General features: G+C 34.9%; 2 protein-coding genes across 2 annotated transcripts; both read left to right on the top strand.

Annotated features, from left to right (window-relative positions):
* Window positions 1-865: 865 nt before the first annotated feature.
* Window positions 866-2089, top strand: LOC115990262 (pleiotropic drug resistance protein 1-like). Its single transcript, XM_031114109.1, has 5 exons — window positions 866-1191; window positions 1311-1431; window positions 1529-1617; window positions 1716-1800; window positions 1916-2089. Exons 1-5 carry the CDS (start codon window positions 866-868, stop codon window positions 2087-2089), a joined length of 795 nt encoding a protein of 264 aa, XP_030969969.1.
* On the top strand, window positions 1715-8120 carry LOC115989097 (pleiotropic drug resistance protein 1-like). The gene is made up of 20 exons (XM_031112759.1): window positions 1715-1800; window positions 2187-2263; window positions 2569-2622; window positions 2715-2805; window positions 2890-3191; window positions 3296-3577; window positions 3681-3997; window positions 4087-4247; window positions 4349-4452; window positions 4538-4688; window positions 4769-4891; window positions 4982-5124; window positions 5237-5569; window positions 5912-6202; window positions 6292-6375; window positions 6476-6609; window positions 6761-6988; window positions 7073-7244; window positions 7344-7598; window positions 7714-8120. Exons 2-20 carry the CDS (start codon window positions 2189-2191, stop codon window positions 7975-7977), a joined length of 3564 nt encoding a protein of 1187 aa, XP_030968619.1. The 5' UTR covers window positions 1715-1800; window positions 2187-2188; the 3' UTR covers window positions 7978-8120.
* The last annotated feature ends 6585 nt before the right edge of the window (window positions 8121-14705 follow it).

Below are 14705 nucleotides of genomic sequence, written 5' to 3'. Positions count from 1 at the left end.
ATGCAGAGATGTAATGCTGGAATATAGTAACTCCCATTATATGCTGCAGCCTGTCAGCAATATATAAGTTTTGAAATTGTCTACCCCAATATATGGTGCAGTCTCATCCATCTTTATGTTCTAGAAACAAGTTGTGAATATATTAAGAGTTGACGAAAAATTATTTTAAAAGAATTGGCATCTATTTTTCAAGTCAAAGGACCAAAGCATTCTCAAAAAAAAAAAAAAAAGTCGAAGGACCAAAGTGACATTGAAATTTAATTTCGACCTTTTCAGCGTATAAGTAATAGTGAATTAGTGTGATACTAATAATTAGTGTAATACTAATAATTAAATTGCTAACAAGTCTTTGATTTGGTACACAAGAATGAACATATTTAGAGTTTAAGAAAAACGTTGTCAAAATACGTGGCATCTTAATTTTCAAGTCCATGGACCAAAGGTGTCACTTGAATTGAATATTTACCATTCAACATATGAGTTCCCGCGCCACGTACGTACGAAGCATCCTAGGATATTGTGATGTGAATGCAGTTCAACAAAAGCCGTCTCTAAGAAACTTACACACTTCCATGTCCTCACTCTATATATATATGTCACAAATAATGTTGCTTCATATTCATTGTTGGGACAAGTTCCAAACCAACATACAGAGAAAAAAAGCATAGAGAGTTTGATCATCTGTTTTTTGTTTAATTCACTTCTATATTGAGAAAACAAAAACTCTTTCTGGGTTTTGGTGGGCTTTAGCAGTTATTGCTGCAGGACCAGTCTTTTGTTTTTGCCATAAAATTTGAACGTTTTGAATTCTGAAGAAATATATATATTTCTGGGGGGACTTGGTGGGTTTTAGCTATTGGTTGTAATGGAAGGGGGTGACATTTACAAGGCTAGTAGTAGTTTAAGAGCGAATAGTTCTTCCCTATGGAGGAACAACTCTGTGGAAGTTTTCAACAGGTCTTCACATGAAGAAGACGATGAAGAAGCTCTCAAATGGGCTGCCCTTGAAAAGCTTCCTACGTTTGATCGTCTAAGAAAAGGTATATTAACTACCTCAAAAGGTGAGGCTAATGAAATCAATATAGAAAGTCTTGGATTTGAACAAAGGAAGCAATTGCTTGAGAGGTTGGTGAAAGTAGCTGAAGAGGACAATGAGAAGTTCTTGATGAAGGTCAGGAAACGGATAGATAGGTAAGAGTTCTGCCAATTTATTATCTATGCTTCAAAATTTTCATATATATATATATATATATAGTTTGGTTTGTACTGTAATGGATTTTAATTTCACTGGTTTCTTGGAATTTTCTTAGAGTTGGAATTGATCTTCCAACAATTGAAGTACGATTTGAGCACCTAAATGTTGAGGCAGAAGCACATGTGGGTGGAAGAGCTTTGCCTACATTCTTTAACTTCAGTGTCAATATTGTAGAGGTAACCAGCAGCAAAATATGTACTAGTCAGTAACACAATTTTGCTTTTGAAGTGTTTCTGTTAAGTTGTTAATGAATTTACTTTTCATTGTGCACAGGGTTTTTTAAATTCTCTCCATATTCTTCCAAGTAAAAAGAAACAATTGTCTATCCTAAAAGATGTTAGTGGAATCATCAAGCCTAGAAGGTGAGAAATAAACCTCAGCTATAATATGCATTGGACTCTGAATGTTTATAATTAGTTTCTGGGAATCCATTTTCATTTTCTGCATATCTATTTTGCAGAATGACATTGCTATTGGGTCCGCCCAGTTCTGGTAAGACGACACTCTTGTTGGCTTTGGCCGGAAAGCTTGACCCCGATCTAAAGGTGAAAATAATTTGACTTCAGCTTCAACTCGTCCTTGAATTCGCAATTCTTTAATCTATTTAAATCTTTAGTATCATCTCTGATTAAAAGAAAAATAAAATATGAAATTCTTCAGTTGTCCGGGAGGGTGACTTATAATGGCCATGGCATGAATGAGTTTGTACCCCAGAGAACAGCTGCCTATATCAGTCAATATGATCTCCATATTGGAGAAATGACTGTAAGAGAAACCCTGGGCTTCTCTGCAAGGTGCCAAGGGGTTGGGTCACGCTATGGTCAGTTGATTTAGTTATTTTATAGATTTCCGTCAATATAAATTTCTAGATGAACTGTCACGAGTATTATGTAATATTAGGAAGAATGACTGTTGTTTTGGAAATCTGCAGATATGCTAGCAGAGTTGTCCAGAAGAGAAACAGAAGCAAATATCAAGCCAGATCCAGATATTGATATCTACATGAAGGTGTGGCAGAAGCTATTGACCAATAATTTATATCTTTAGCTGATCTCTAGTATTTCACTTAGATCGAAAGATTTATAATATTACTTTTTCCCTTATGAGGAAACTGTATCTGGACCTCATTTAATAATTGAGATTCCAAAAATAATAATAATGGTCTCAACTGTAATCTTTGCCATAGTTCATATTATGGTTGTTTATTTATGTTCAATTTTGAATTGAGTAGCATCTTTAATTTTATTCGCAACATAATCTATTCAAGGGAGTGATGGTGGCTTTCTTTTGTTTATTGGCTTCTGATATATCAGGCTGCCACAACTGAAGGCCAAGAGGCAACAGTGGTGACAGATTATACATTAAAGGTAACATTGCCCGTTTTGGCATAGGCTTTCGACTATTAAGACACAGTAAACATAATATACTTTAGTTTCTTTAATTTGCTTCAAATATACAGGTTTTGGGTTTAGATGTGTGTGCTGATACCATGGTTGGAGATGAAATGATAAGGGGTATTTCTGGTGGACAAAGGAAGCGTGTTACAACAGGTATATTGAATCAATAGCAAATAGAATTCAGTTTAGTTGATATGAAATTGGATGTATGCTAATCTATATTGAATCAAATTACAGGGGAGATGTTGGTTGGACCAGCAAAGGCATTGTTTATGGATGAAATATCAACTGGATTGGACAGTTCGACAACTTTCCAAATTGTGAATTCACTCAAGCAATATGTTCACATTCTTGATGGAACAGCAGTCATCTCTCTACTGCAGCCAGCACCAGAGACATATAATCTTTTTGATGACATTATTCTCCTCTCTGATGGCTACATTGTGTACCAGGGTCCCCGTGAGCTAGTTCTTGACTTTTTTGAATCCATGGGTTTTAAATGTCCGGACAGAAAAGGCGTGGCTGATTTCTTGCAAGAGGTTAGTGTAAATATATTCTTTTTTATCTCATCCATACTAATAAAAAACTTAAGGATGAGCCTTACATGTGGAGTTCTCATATGTATTATCTGTGATTATGACAGGTGACATCAAGGAAAGATCAGGAGCAGTACTGGGCACGCAAAGATGAGCCTTACAGTTTTGTCACAGTTCAGGAATTTGCTGAGGCATTCCAATCATTCCATGTTGGCAGGAGTATAGGAGATGAACTTTCAGTTCCATATGACAAGAGTAAAAGCCACCCGGCTGCTTTGACAACCAACAAGTATGGTGTTAACAAGAAGGAGCTGTTAAAAGCTAATTTCTCAAGAGAATACTTGCTGATGAAGAGGAATTCATTTGTTTATATCTTCAAGCTTACACAAGTGGGTTTAAAACTTAATTTTTGACTCTTTCTTTAATTTGAATTTAGCAGGGTTTCGATTTTGATCTTTTTTTGTTTGTTTGTTGTTGTTTTTGTACTTTTAGCTTTTTATAATGGCACTGATTGCAATGACACTTTTCCTACGGACAAAGATGCCACGTGAATCAGTAACCGATGGATCAATTTATACGGGTGCTTTGTTCTTCACTGTGATTATGATTATGTTTAATGGAATGGCAGAGCTTTCTATGACGATTGTAAAGCTTCCTGTCTTTTACAAGCAAAGGGATCTCCTCTTCTATCCTTCTTGGGTATATGCTCTTCCAACATGGATCCTCAAGATTCCAGTAACATTTTTAGAAGTTGGAGTTTGGGTATTTATGACCTATTATGTCATTGGATTTGATCCAAATCCCGGAAGGTAATTATAATGATATTGCGGCTCATTTAGATATTGGTTTAGCTTGTGTGTTATATTCTATTCAATATGTTCAAATGTACATATTGCAGGTTGTTTAAACAATACCTTCTGCTCTTACTTGTAAGCCAAATGGCTTCTGCATTATTCCGAGCTATTGGAGCAATGGGTAGAAACATGATTGTTGCCAACACTTTTGGGTCCTTTGCGTTGCTCTTACTTTTTGCCTTAGGTGGCTTTATACTTTCCAAAGGTAACAATATACTAAACTGAGAAATTTATTTAAACCTTTTTTCAATTTGTTACACTATACCTTTAAGAATTGCCTTTTCATCTGTTGACTTACTTCTACAGATGATATAAAGAAATGGTGGATATGGGGTTACTGGATATCGCCTTTGATGTACGGGCAGAATGCAATAGTGGTGAATGAGTTCCTGGGGGAAAACTGGAGAAATGTAACTTCTTGACTATGCATTTGAACATTTATGCTGTCTTCCTGTTAATAACAAGCTAATGCTTGATTAAAATGTAATAATATAGGGTAGCACAACGGAAGAACTGGGAATTTCAGTTCTTAAGTCTCGTGGATTCGTCACACAAGCATATTGGTATTGGATTGGCGCAGGAGCACTGGTTGGATTCTTACTAGTTTTCAACATCATTTTCACGCTGGCTCTTGCTTATCTTAACCGTGGGTATCTCCACCTTTTCCGCTATATGTTGTATAAATTTAGGAGCTTTTTTGTTAATGATGTACCATTTGTTGTGCAGCATTTGGAAAGGCACAGACTGTAAAATCAGATGAACCAGAAAGCAATGAACAAGGGCAGAGGAGAGGAGAAGGCATACAGTCAACACTAAGAGGAAACAGCTCAAGTCACCATTCCAACATAGGTAATATGTTGCAAATATTGTGTATTGTATCCTGTCAGTATCATAGTTTTATTTCCTTTTAGTTTCCAACTAAAGTTAATGGACGTGCAGGGAGTAGGAGGAGAAGTAGCTCATCTGCAAGGTCAGGAGCTGAAATTGAGGCCAGTCGTAATGGGAAAAGAGGAATGGTTCTTCCATTTGATCAACATTCTATCACATTTGATGATATTATATATTCTGTTGACATGCCACAGGTAACTCAAGTCATAAATATCTTAAAGTGAAGAGTTTCTTGTAGTGGCTTGGAAATTAATATTGTACCCAAAGTAGAAACTTGAGACCTGACTGTTTCGATTGGACATGCAGGAAATGAAGAGCCAGGGTGTTATCGAGGATAAATTGGTGCTTTTGAATGGTGTGAGTGGTGCTTTTAGGCCAGGTGTTCTCACAGCTTTGATGGGTGTTAGTGGTGCTGGTAAAACAACTCTGATGGATGTGCTGGCTGGTAGGAAAACCGGTGGATATATTGAAGGGAACATCACAATATCAGGATTCCCAAAGAACCAAGAAACATTTGCTCGAATTTCTGGGTACTGTGAGCAAAATGACATTCATTCTCCTCATGTTACTGTGTATGAGTCCTTGCTTTACTCAGCATGGCTCCGCTTATCCTCTGAAGTTGATTCAGAAACCAGAAAGGTTGGTATCTAAAAGGCCACTCTGCTTCATGGTTTTTCTGTTTGCATTTCTTCCTACCTTTTTTAGTGCAATCGATGGTATGGAACTTTAGCTTGTGCTCATTCTAGACTCTGGAAAGTGCTTAAATTTAGCTCAATTGAATATTGAAATATATGAGCTTGTTTTCTCTTGGTATGGTTGCAGACTAAGACAATATGAGCAAGATTAAGCTCAATAAATCGGATTCTATTGTTAATTGTCAAGCATGATTCCATAATGAAGATGTTTGAGTTTACAATAAAGATCTTGACTATTATATCACTACCAGAAATCCTGATTCATGGTTCTAACAAACGGTTGCAGATGTTCATTGAGGAAGTCATGGAGCTTGTGGAGCTAAACCCATTGAGGAATGCACTAGTTGGGTTGCCTGGGGTGAATGGTCTCTCTACTGAGCAGCGCAAGAGGCTCACTATCGCGGTTGAGCTTGTGGCAAACCCCTCCATAATATTCATGGATGAGCCAACTTCAGGTCTAGATGCAAGAGCTGCTGCAATTGTCATGAGAACAGTTAGGAACACAGTGGACACAGGAAGAACAGTTGTGTGCACCATTCATCAGCCAAGCATTGACATATTCGAAGCTTTTGATGAGGTAAGGACTATTAACTAGCAACAGATTAGGTGCAAATGTGTTGGTTTCCTTCTAGATTTGAGTATGACACATGTAACATGTATTTGCAGCTTTTCCTAATGAAACGTGGAGGAAAAGAGATATACGTTGGGCCATTGGGACACCACTCATGCCATCTCATAAAGTATTTTGAGGTAGGATTCTTTGAAGATCAGAACTACAAACATCCAACAACCATAAATCTTTATCTATGTTGTATATTTCCTAATGCATATACCTTTCCTTCACTTCCAGAGCATTGAAGGAGTCAGAAAAATTAAAGATGGTTACAATCCAGCAACTTGGATGTTGGAAGTTTCATCTTCAGCAGAGGAAATGACTTTGGGTGTTGATTTTACTAATGTGTATAAAAACTCAGAGCTGTACAGGTATGTTGAATGTTATTTTAAATGCTTTAAAAGACTGAAACACAATTCTACCATCTGGGAAATGTATATATAAGTTCTTTTTTTGTAGTCATGACTCATGATCTTTGAATATAAGGCTAAACTTCTACTAACTATGTGGCATATCCATTAGGAGGAACAAGGCATTGATTCAAGAGTTGAGCAAGCCTGCTCCTGATAAAAAAGAACTCTATTTCCCAACCCAGTATGCACAGTCATTTTTCACTCAATGCATGGCTTGCTTGTGGAAGCAACACTGGTCCTATTGGCGCAACCCACCATACACTGCCGTGAGATTTCTGTTCACAGTTTTCATAGCCTTGATATTTGGGACAATGTTCTGGGACCTTGGTTCCAAGACGTAAGTTACTGCTACGAAACTTTGAGAAATTTTGAACAATCCAATGGTTTACTGCTACATTTTAATACCATTTTCAAATTGCAGCCAGAGGCAACAAGATTTATTGAATGCAATGGGTTCCATGTATGCTGCTGTTATCTTCCTCGGTGTCCAAAATTCTTCATCAGTGCAGCCTGTAGTGGCAATTGAACGAACTGTCTTCTATAGAGAAAGAGCTGCTGGAATGTATTCAGCATTGCCATATGCATTTGCACAGGTATCTAGGGTCACATCTTGCAAGCTTAACCTATATAGTTTCACTGTATTAGTATACAATAACTGTGTATGTTAATGCAACTTATGTCTTTTCTCACAGGTTACAATTGAGCTCCCATATGTTTTTGCACAAGCTGTGTCTTATGGCATCATAGTTTATGCAATGATTGGGTTTGAATGGACTGTTGCCAAATTCTTTTGGTATCTATTTTTCATGTACTTCACATTGCTGTACTTTACCTTCTACGGCATGATGACTGTGGCCGTGACGCCAAACCACCATATTGCTTCCATAATAGCATCCGCATTTTATGCAATATGGAATCTATTTTCAGGATTCATAATCCCACGACCTGTAAGTTTTTTCCACTTTTGATGTGCAGGTTTTCATGCTTACAAATATATCTTACAATTACTAACTCTCTTTCTTTTTTCCTTTTCCTTTCATTTATCTACTTGGAAATCAACAGAGGATTCCTGTATGGTGGAGATGGTACTACTGGGCATGTCCAATAGCTTGGACTTTGTATGGATTGGTTGTTTCACAATTTGGAGATATAGAGGAATTTATGACTGACGGCAATGAAGAATCAGTGAAAGAGTTTGTTAAAAGCTATTTTGGATACAAGCATGATTTTGTAGGAGTTGTTGCAGTTGTTGTTGCTGGGATTGCATTACTCTTTGCATTCATCTTTGCAGTTTCCATCAAGGTGTTCAATTTCCAAAGGCGATAGAAATTTGTTTTGATTATTTTGTATAGTATGTTTTAGGATTAATTCTATCCAACAAGTCTAAGATGATTTGTCTCTTACGCCAACAAAATGTACCTTGAAGCACTTGATTATTATTATTACAATTTTTATTTTTTTATTTTTTATTGGTAATACTTATTGCACAGAAATTGATTTAAATAGCTCTACATAGCCCAAAAAACAATTAGCGATTTGAAGTCACGATTTCTAATTTGACTTCGAGTTAGGGTTTCAGTTATTATTATTATTTTCAAAGTTTTTGATTATTTATATAAAATAAAGAGAATATTGTAATTTCCCGTCCTAAACTATGACTCATCTACATTTGAAGAACAAGCATTATTCAACTCAACCTCTGGCCCTTTAATATGATCACCCTGTCACCATCCCCCAGTTCTCTCTCATCCTTATTCTTCTCCAGCTCTTCTATGTACAGACTTAGTCCTCATTTGAAATCCTCTAGTTTCTTTCCAACTCACCTACCATGGAATATAAGACCTGGAGTCCGGCATTAGTAGCAACTACCTTCTCATGGGTATCCTTCACTTGGTCTTTGGCAATAGAATGCTACTTCTTATGGGTATCCTTCACTTGGGCTAAGTTAGACTTGTAAATTTGAACAAGGTGTTGAAATTAAATAGAAAGAATGTGAAAATAGATTGCTCTTAGATGGGCTTTACACTAAATCGGACTAGTTGGACCAATACATTCACTAGACATGGCTCTGATACCATTACCACCTAGGATGGAAAGCACGTAGTAATAAACTAATAATAGCTATAGAACATAGTAGGAATTATGACATATAGAAGTAAATATATATGACAATATATAAAATCATATAAAAACAATGGAACTAATAGTAAAGGGAGTAGGATGAAGGTCAGGAGAAGTGCAAAAGTAATTGAGCTAAAGGACTAATAGCTAATAGGAGGAAATACGATGATAGATACGTAGGATGGAATTATAGTTATGATGATGTAGAAACAAAACATAATAAAGACAATGGTATAATATATGTATAATATTTTCCAAAAACAATTTTACATAAAACATTATCCGTGGATCTTTCTAGTTGATGTAAATAGTTAAATAATGACATTATGCCTCAGCAACTCAACATCAAGTCATAAATCCGACAACACAGAAAGATTAAACAATACGAAGCATTATATATCAGCTTTATTGCCGACGGAAGAGAGAAAAGGATGAGTCCAAACATTTGAAGCTTTCCAACCATGAAAAAAAACCATCACAATAACAATTGATGTAAATCGTTGCATAATGACATTATGCCTCAGCAACTCAACATCAAGTCATAAATCCAACAACACAGAAAGATTAAACAATATGAAGCATTATATCAGCTTTATTGCCGACAGAAGAGAGAAGGAAATGGTTTAGGTGACCCATTACCCATACAATGATTCAAAGGGTAATTAAGCAAAATATTTTAGGCCAAGGGGAAAGAATATCTAATTTATCTAAAAGATAATATAATTTAAATGGCATTTCACTGTTCATTTATAGGACAAGTCATTTGTGAGATATGAACAAGAAAGACAAATGGCATGAATAATTAATTGGTAAAAAAAAAAAATAAATAAAGGATATGCTATGTCTACAACATTTTCTTTACAAATCTTAGATGACAAGTTGTTACAGATTATTTTTGGTAAAAAATAAAAAATAATAATTTCAGTGATAGGTTCAAATTAAAACTAATTACATCTTACACATATAATTTGTTATAAAAATATTATAAATATAACACTTTTTTATATTTTTTATCACTTTTTTTTTTTTTACTTTAGCTTTTTAGAAAAACTTTTTTTCTTACTTTCCAGTATGTTTCTTTAAGGGTGGAGTGGGTCAGCTTTTTCTCTTTTTCATATCAAAAGAGTGGATCAAAGTGTCAAGTACTTTAATATATCACCAAACCTAGTAGTTTGGGGAATTTTTTACAAAGTTGGGGGCAATTCCCCCCTCCCCACCCTCCCCCTCGCCTCATGCTGGCTTTGCCTCTGCCACTAACATCATTTTTATTTATTTATTAATAACCATTCATCATGTCAATAATTTGTAAAAAAATATTGTAAAATAATTTATTACTGCAACATTTTTCAAGTTGTAAATTGCAATTTTCTCAAAAAAAAAAAAAAAATCATAAATTGTAGGAACTGTTTAATTATGACACATGAGTTTGCCACAAGTAGGGATGGCTCCATTGAGTAATGAATATCCAATCCTACCCTATTCAAATATTTCAAGTAATACCCTGTTCTTCATATGTACAAGATAATCGTATTGGATTTGAGGGTGTGTTTGGATACTGTTTATTTGTTGGAAACTGAAAATACTGTAGCAAAATTATTTTTAAATATGTGAATAGTACCATGGAGCTCATTTTTAATAAAAAAATATTAAATTTGTTGGTCTTATAAACAGTGCATGAAACTTTATAGTGTGATACATTCCTTTGAAGTCATTGGCTGTCAAAGAGAAAGTGGGTCCCTTGTACAGTACACAGGACCCACTAACAGTATGTGATTGAACACTTCTGAATTAAAAAAAAAAAAAAAAAGAAAAAGAAAAAGAGAGGCTGAAATCGCAGACGCCAAAACGCTATCCAAACGCCGGCTGAATATTTCCCAAAATTTTCGGGTTTAGATATTACCCAAAAATATGCGCGCCTTACGCCCCTAGTAGAGGCAATTAGGTCAGCTCGCCTCTTTTGACTTATCCATTGATAATTGAAATAAAAGAGCTTTTACTATCGTGAATCGCGACTTGTTGGCTTTTGCTATTTGTGCCCCACGCCCATTACTACGAAACGGTGAGCCACCTCAATTTTGTGAATATACCAACGACTTTCTTTTAATTTGGTAGATATTAATTTTGGACTGGACGGCATTGGATACGGAGAAAAATTATTATCTATCATTTATTCATTTTCCAAATTACAAATCTCAACTTTCATATTCAGGAAAAAGAAAAAATCCAACATTCTCTTTGGTTTTTTCCCCCCACGTGTTTACTTGACAAGGATGCTGAACCTTGACCATAAAATTCAAATATTCTTTTTTTTTTTTTATCTAGAAGCAGCCCAACTGAGAATCGTAAAAAACATACGGAAACCATTTAATCTTTTAATAAATAAATATTACTTTATGGCCCATTAATTAAATTATAATTGATACTATGATTTAAAAAAAAAAAATAAGGGTCTCATCTTTATTATTTTTAAATACTACGTTTCCTTAGCCTAAGCCTTCAGTCAAAATTGGTAAATTAATCAACTGGGTACTTTCTATTTCTTATGTGATGATATCAGTATCACTGCTTAGAATTCATTACCTTCTTCTTCCATAAACAAAACAACGAAAAAAAAAAAAAAAACTGCTGAGCTATGCAGCAGAGACGCAATGCTGGAATATGGAAACTCCCATTATTTTTCCAGAGCAGAGCAACGTTTTGAGTTGAAAAGTAACTCAAATAGACTTTCACTATTTACGTCAACGTCAATAATTTTGTTCTCAAAAATAGATATTATTAAGAGAACAAAAGTCCCAACAGTCATGTGTGTGTATATACATATATATATATATATAGAGAGAGAGAGAGAGAGAGAGAGAGAGAGAGAGAGAGACAACCAGGAAACGGTCACCTCCCTGTTAGCCATCGACCAACTACAAGTTGAGGAATTGTCTACCCCAATATATGGGGCAGCCTCATCCATCTTTATATGTTCTAGAAAGTAGGAATAACAAAGTTAGCAAAAAAAAAAAGTACTAGAAAATTTTAAATAATAAAATAATAAACTTGTATTTCTACCCTTCATAAATTGGTCAATCCCCATTCCTCGTGTTTTAGAAAGTTGGAATAACAAAAGAAAATTAAACAATAAATTTGGCATCCTCTGCTAAGCTTATTGGTTTAAAGTTGAGACAAAAAATAACATTAAATAAATAAGTTAATAACAAAAATAAACTAACGAAATGCAAAAGTCATATAAGCAAGTAAATAAGAATATACATTTTTATTTTTTTTAGAATCTCATAGTTTTCAAAAAAACAATTACGATTTTATTCAAGTTTTGGAGTAAATAAATTTGTTTATATAAATAAGTAATTATCCAGTTCTCTTGGAACAATATACCCTCTTACATGAAGGGTGAATTCCATTCATGAAAGAGGTGGAAGAATTGATCTCGAAATATTAAATATTTTTTCTATTTAAACTATATCCATCAAATTTTAAGTTTATAGAATTATGATTATAAAGAACAATCATCATGGAATGGATTAAATTAATTGAAATTCTTTTTATCATAATTGTTAAAAAAAAAATTCGAAGTTTTCGTGATCTTGAATAGACTTAATATAGCACTTTAGAATCCACTAGTGATGTCTTTGGATGAACCATAGTTTGAGTGGCCCCTACCCATCCATAACATTATTTAGAATACATTAATATTCTCACTTTATTCAACAACTCACCTCATTTCCAAAATAAATTTCCTTTTCTCTTATTAAACATATCTAAACTTTATATAAGCGAATAACAAGAGTAGGGTTTAATGAGGAATAAATATACTAATGCAATTGCAGATTGGTGGCCTAGTGGCTAGGGCCTTGGACCAACAAGAATCCACTTGTACGTGAAGCGTCTTCAATTTGAGTCACCCCTCTCCTATTAGCAACTTGTTGATGCTTCTTATTCTTCATTAAAATGAGGTCTTATTCAGTTATTCTACGAGTTGTTATGAGCTACTATTGTTACGTCTAGTAGGGAAGCCATACTAGTTGCCCCATCGTTAACCATTTATTTATTACCAAAAACAAAATGATGAATACACATGTAACCAATGACTATATGTCGTCTAAAGTTTGCTAGTTCAATGACATTCCCTAGTATCTTTTATGAGAAGAAATTAGATTCCACTTGTTTTAACAATTTAACTATAGAAAAAAAATGGCAACTTGTCATCTTATCAACTTGTGATTTGTGGAAAAAAAATATATTATACTTAGTATTAATCTGAACTTGGACTGATTCGCATTTTGACACATCATCAATAATTAAGTATATAAAACAATAGTGTTATTGATCAATATTTATTTAAATATAATGAGGTGACAAAATCCAACCAACTCATTTCACAATAAATGAATAGAATTTTATAAATTCTATGGTTGAGTTATCCTAAGAATTTTGGAAAAAACTCTTTAAAAAAATAAAGAAAAGAAATTGCTCCATTTCCAACACCCCCAACTTTACCTCTATCTATATATATATACACACCTCACTTTATTTCTGAAAGTTCAAAAACGTGTACAAAAACACCTTTGAACGTTTAGACCCCCAAATTACAACTTAATCAATTCAAGCAATATGTCAAACAACTAGTGTGCGGAAACTTAACATATGCTATCATACGAAATTGATTAAATACTATCTAAGCCATAACAGATTAAAATCCACAGTAGATAAATAAAAAGGCAAAGATAGAGAGGAAGGAAGATGCAAACACAAAGACAACACGCGATGTGTTATCGAAGAGGAAACCGAAACCCTCGGCGAAAAACCTCTCCGCCGCCCTCCAAGCGGTAATCAATCCACTAGAAAATATAGTTGGGATACAAGGACAGCAATAGACCCTCCAAGCCTAATCTACCCAGTGCACCTAAGCCCTCCAAGCTTCTTGCTCCAACGAGGTTGCGCCGAACCTTTTTCTTTTCTAACTTTCCGGATTCCGCTACTAGACCGTAGCATCAACCAATGTAGATTGGCTCCTTCCTAACTGCTTCCCAGAAATTCAAACAGCAGTCTCACAATGATGATGATGGTGAGAACCTGGTTTGGTATAATGCCTCTCAAGGATTTAACAATGGAGAGGAAGAGAGTTGAGGAATTTGAAGAGTCTCTAAGGTATAGATTGTGTGTGAATCAATCTAGTTTTTCTTTAGGGTTTCTCTCTCAAAATTCTCTCTGGAAGCTCTCTTTCAATCATGGGTAATAGGGGTATTTATACTGGAGTGGAGAGGAATGTGAAACGTCAGGTTTTTACAAAACAGGGGTGGCTTGCAGCTTGACCTCGCGGCTTGACTAAGTCGCGAGATCCAGTCGCAAGATAACCGTATGGCCAGTTGTCGTGTTTTGTCCTGTAGTGCTCCAGCTAGCATGACTGTTCATCTTCCAGCATGCTTGGCACGTGTGCAGCTTCTGGCGGCTTGCAGCCGCGAGTCACCCGCGAGTCCCAGCCGCGACACTCTATTTTCTTGCACACTCTTGAGCAAACTTCACTCTATCTCACTCACTACCCTTACATCAAACCCACCTAAATACAGGGTTACTAAATGCTGAATTACAAGCAAATTTGGCACGGAATAAAGCCAATAAGATGGTTGAATAAATTCAACCTTACAATTTCTTTCCAAATGTGTAACATTTTTTTAGATTCATGTTTTGAATAAATTTAAAATCTAATTTATTTTGAAAATAAGCTTATACATCATTTTCTAAAGTTTCATGTTTTTTATGAGAACTTGTACTATATATTTTAAAGTAAAATAACTCAATGAAAATAAGTTATCCCAAGGTATATGTCAAAGAGAATATTGAAGTAAATAAATTTACAATACCAATAACTTTGTAGCTCATTAAAATTGCTCAATTCTCCTTATTCAGTTATCCCCATGTGGAGAAAT

The sequence above is a fragment of the Quercus lobata genome, chromosome 5 (genome assembly GCF_001633185.2).
Source record: "Quercus lobata isolate SW786 chromosome 5, ValleyOak3.0 Primary Assembly, whole genome shotgun sequence".
Classification (NCBI taxonomy): domain Eukaryota; kingdom Viridiplantae; phylum Streptophyta; class Magnoliopsida; order Fagales; family Fagaceae; genus Quercus; species Quercus lobata.
Note: the sequence above shows the minus strand (reverse complement) of the source record. Positions and strands in the feature narration are given on the sequence as shown.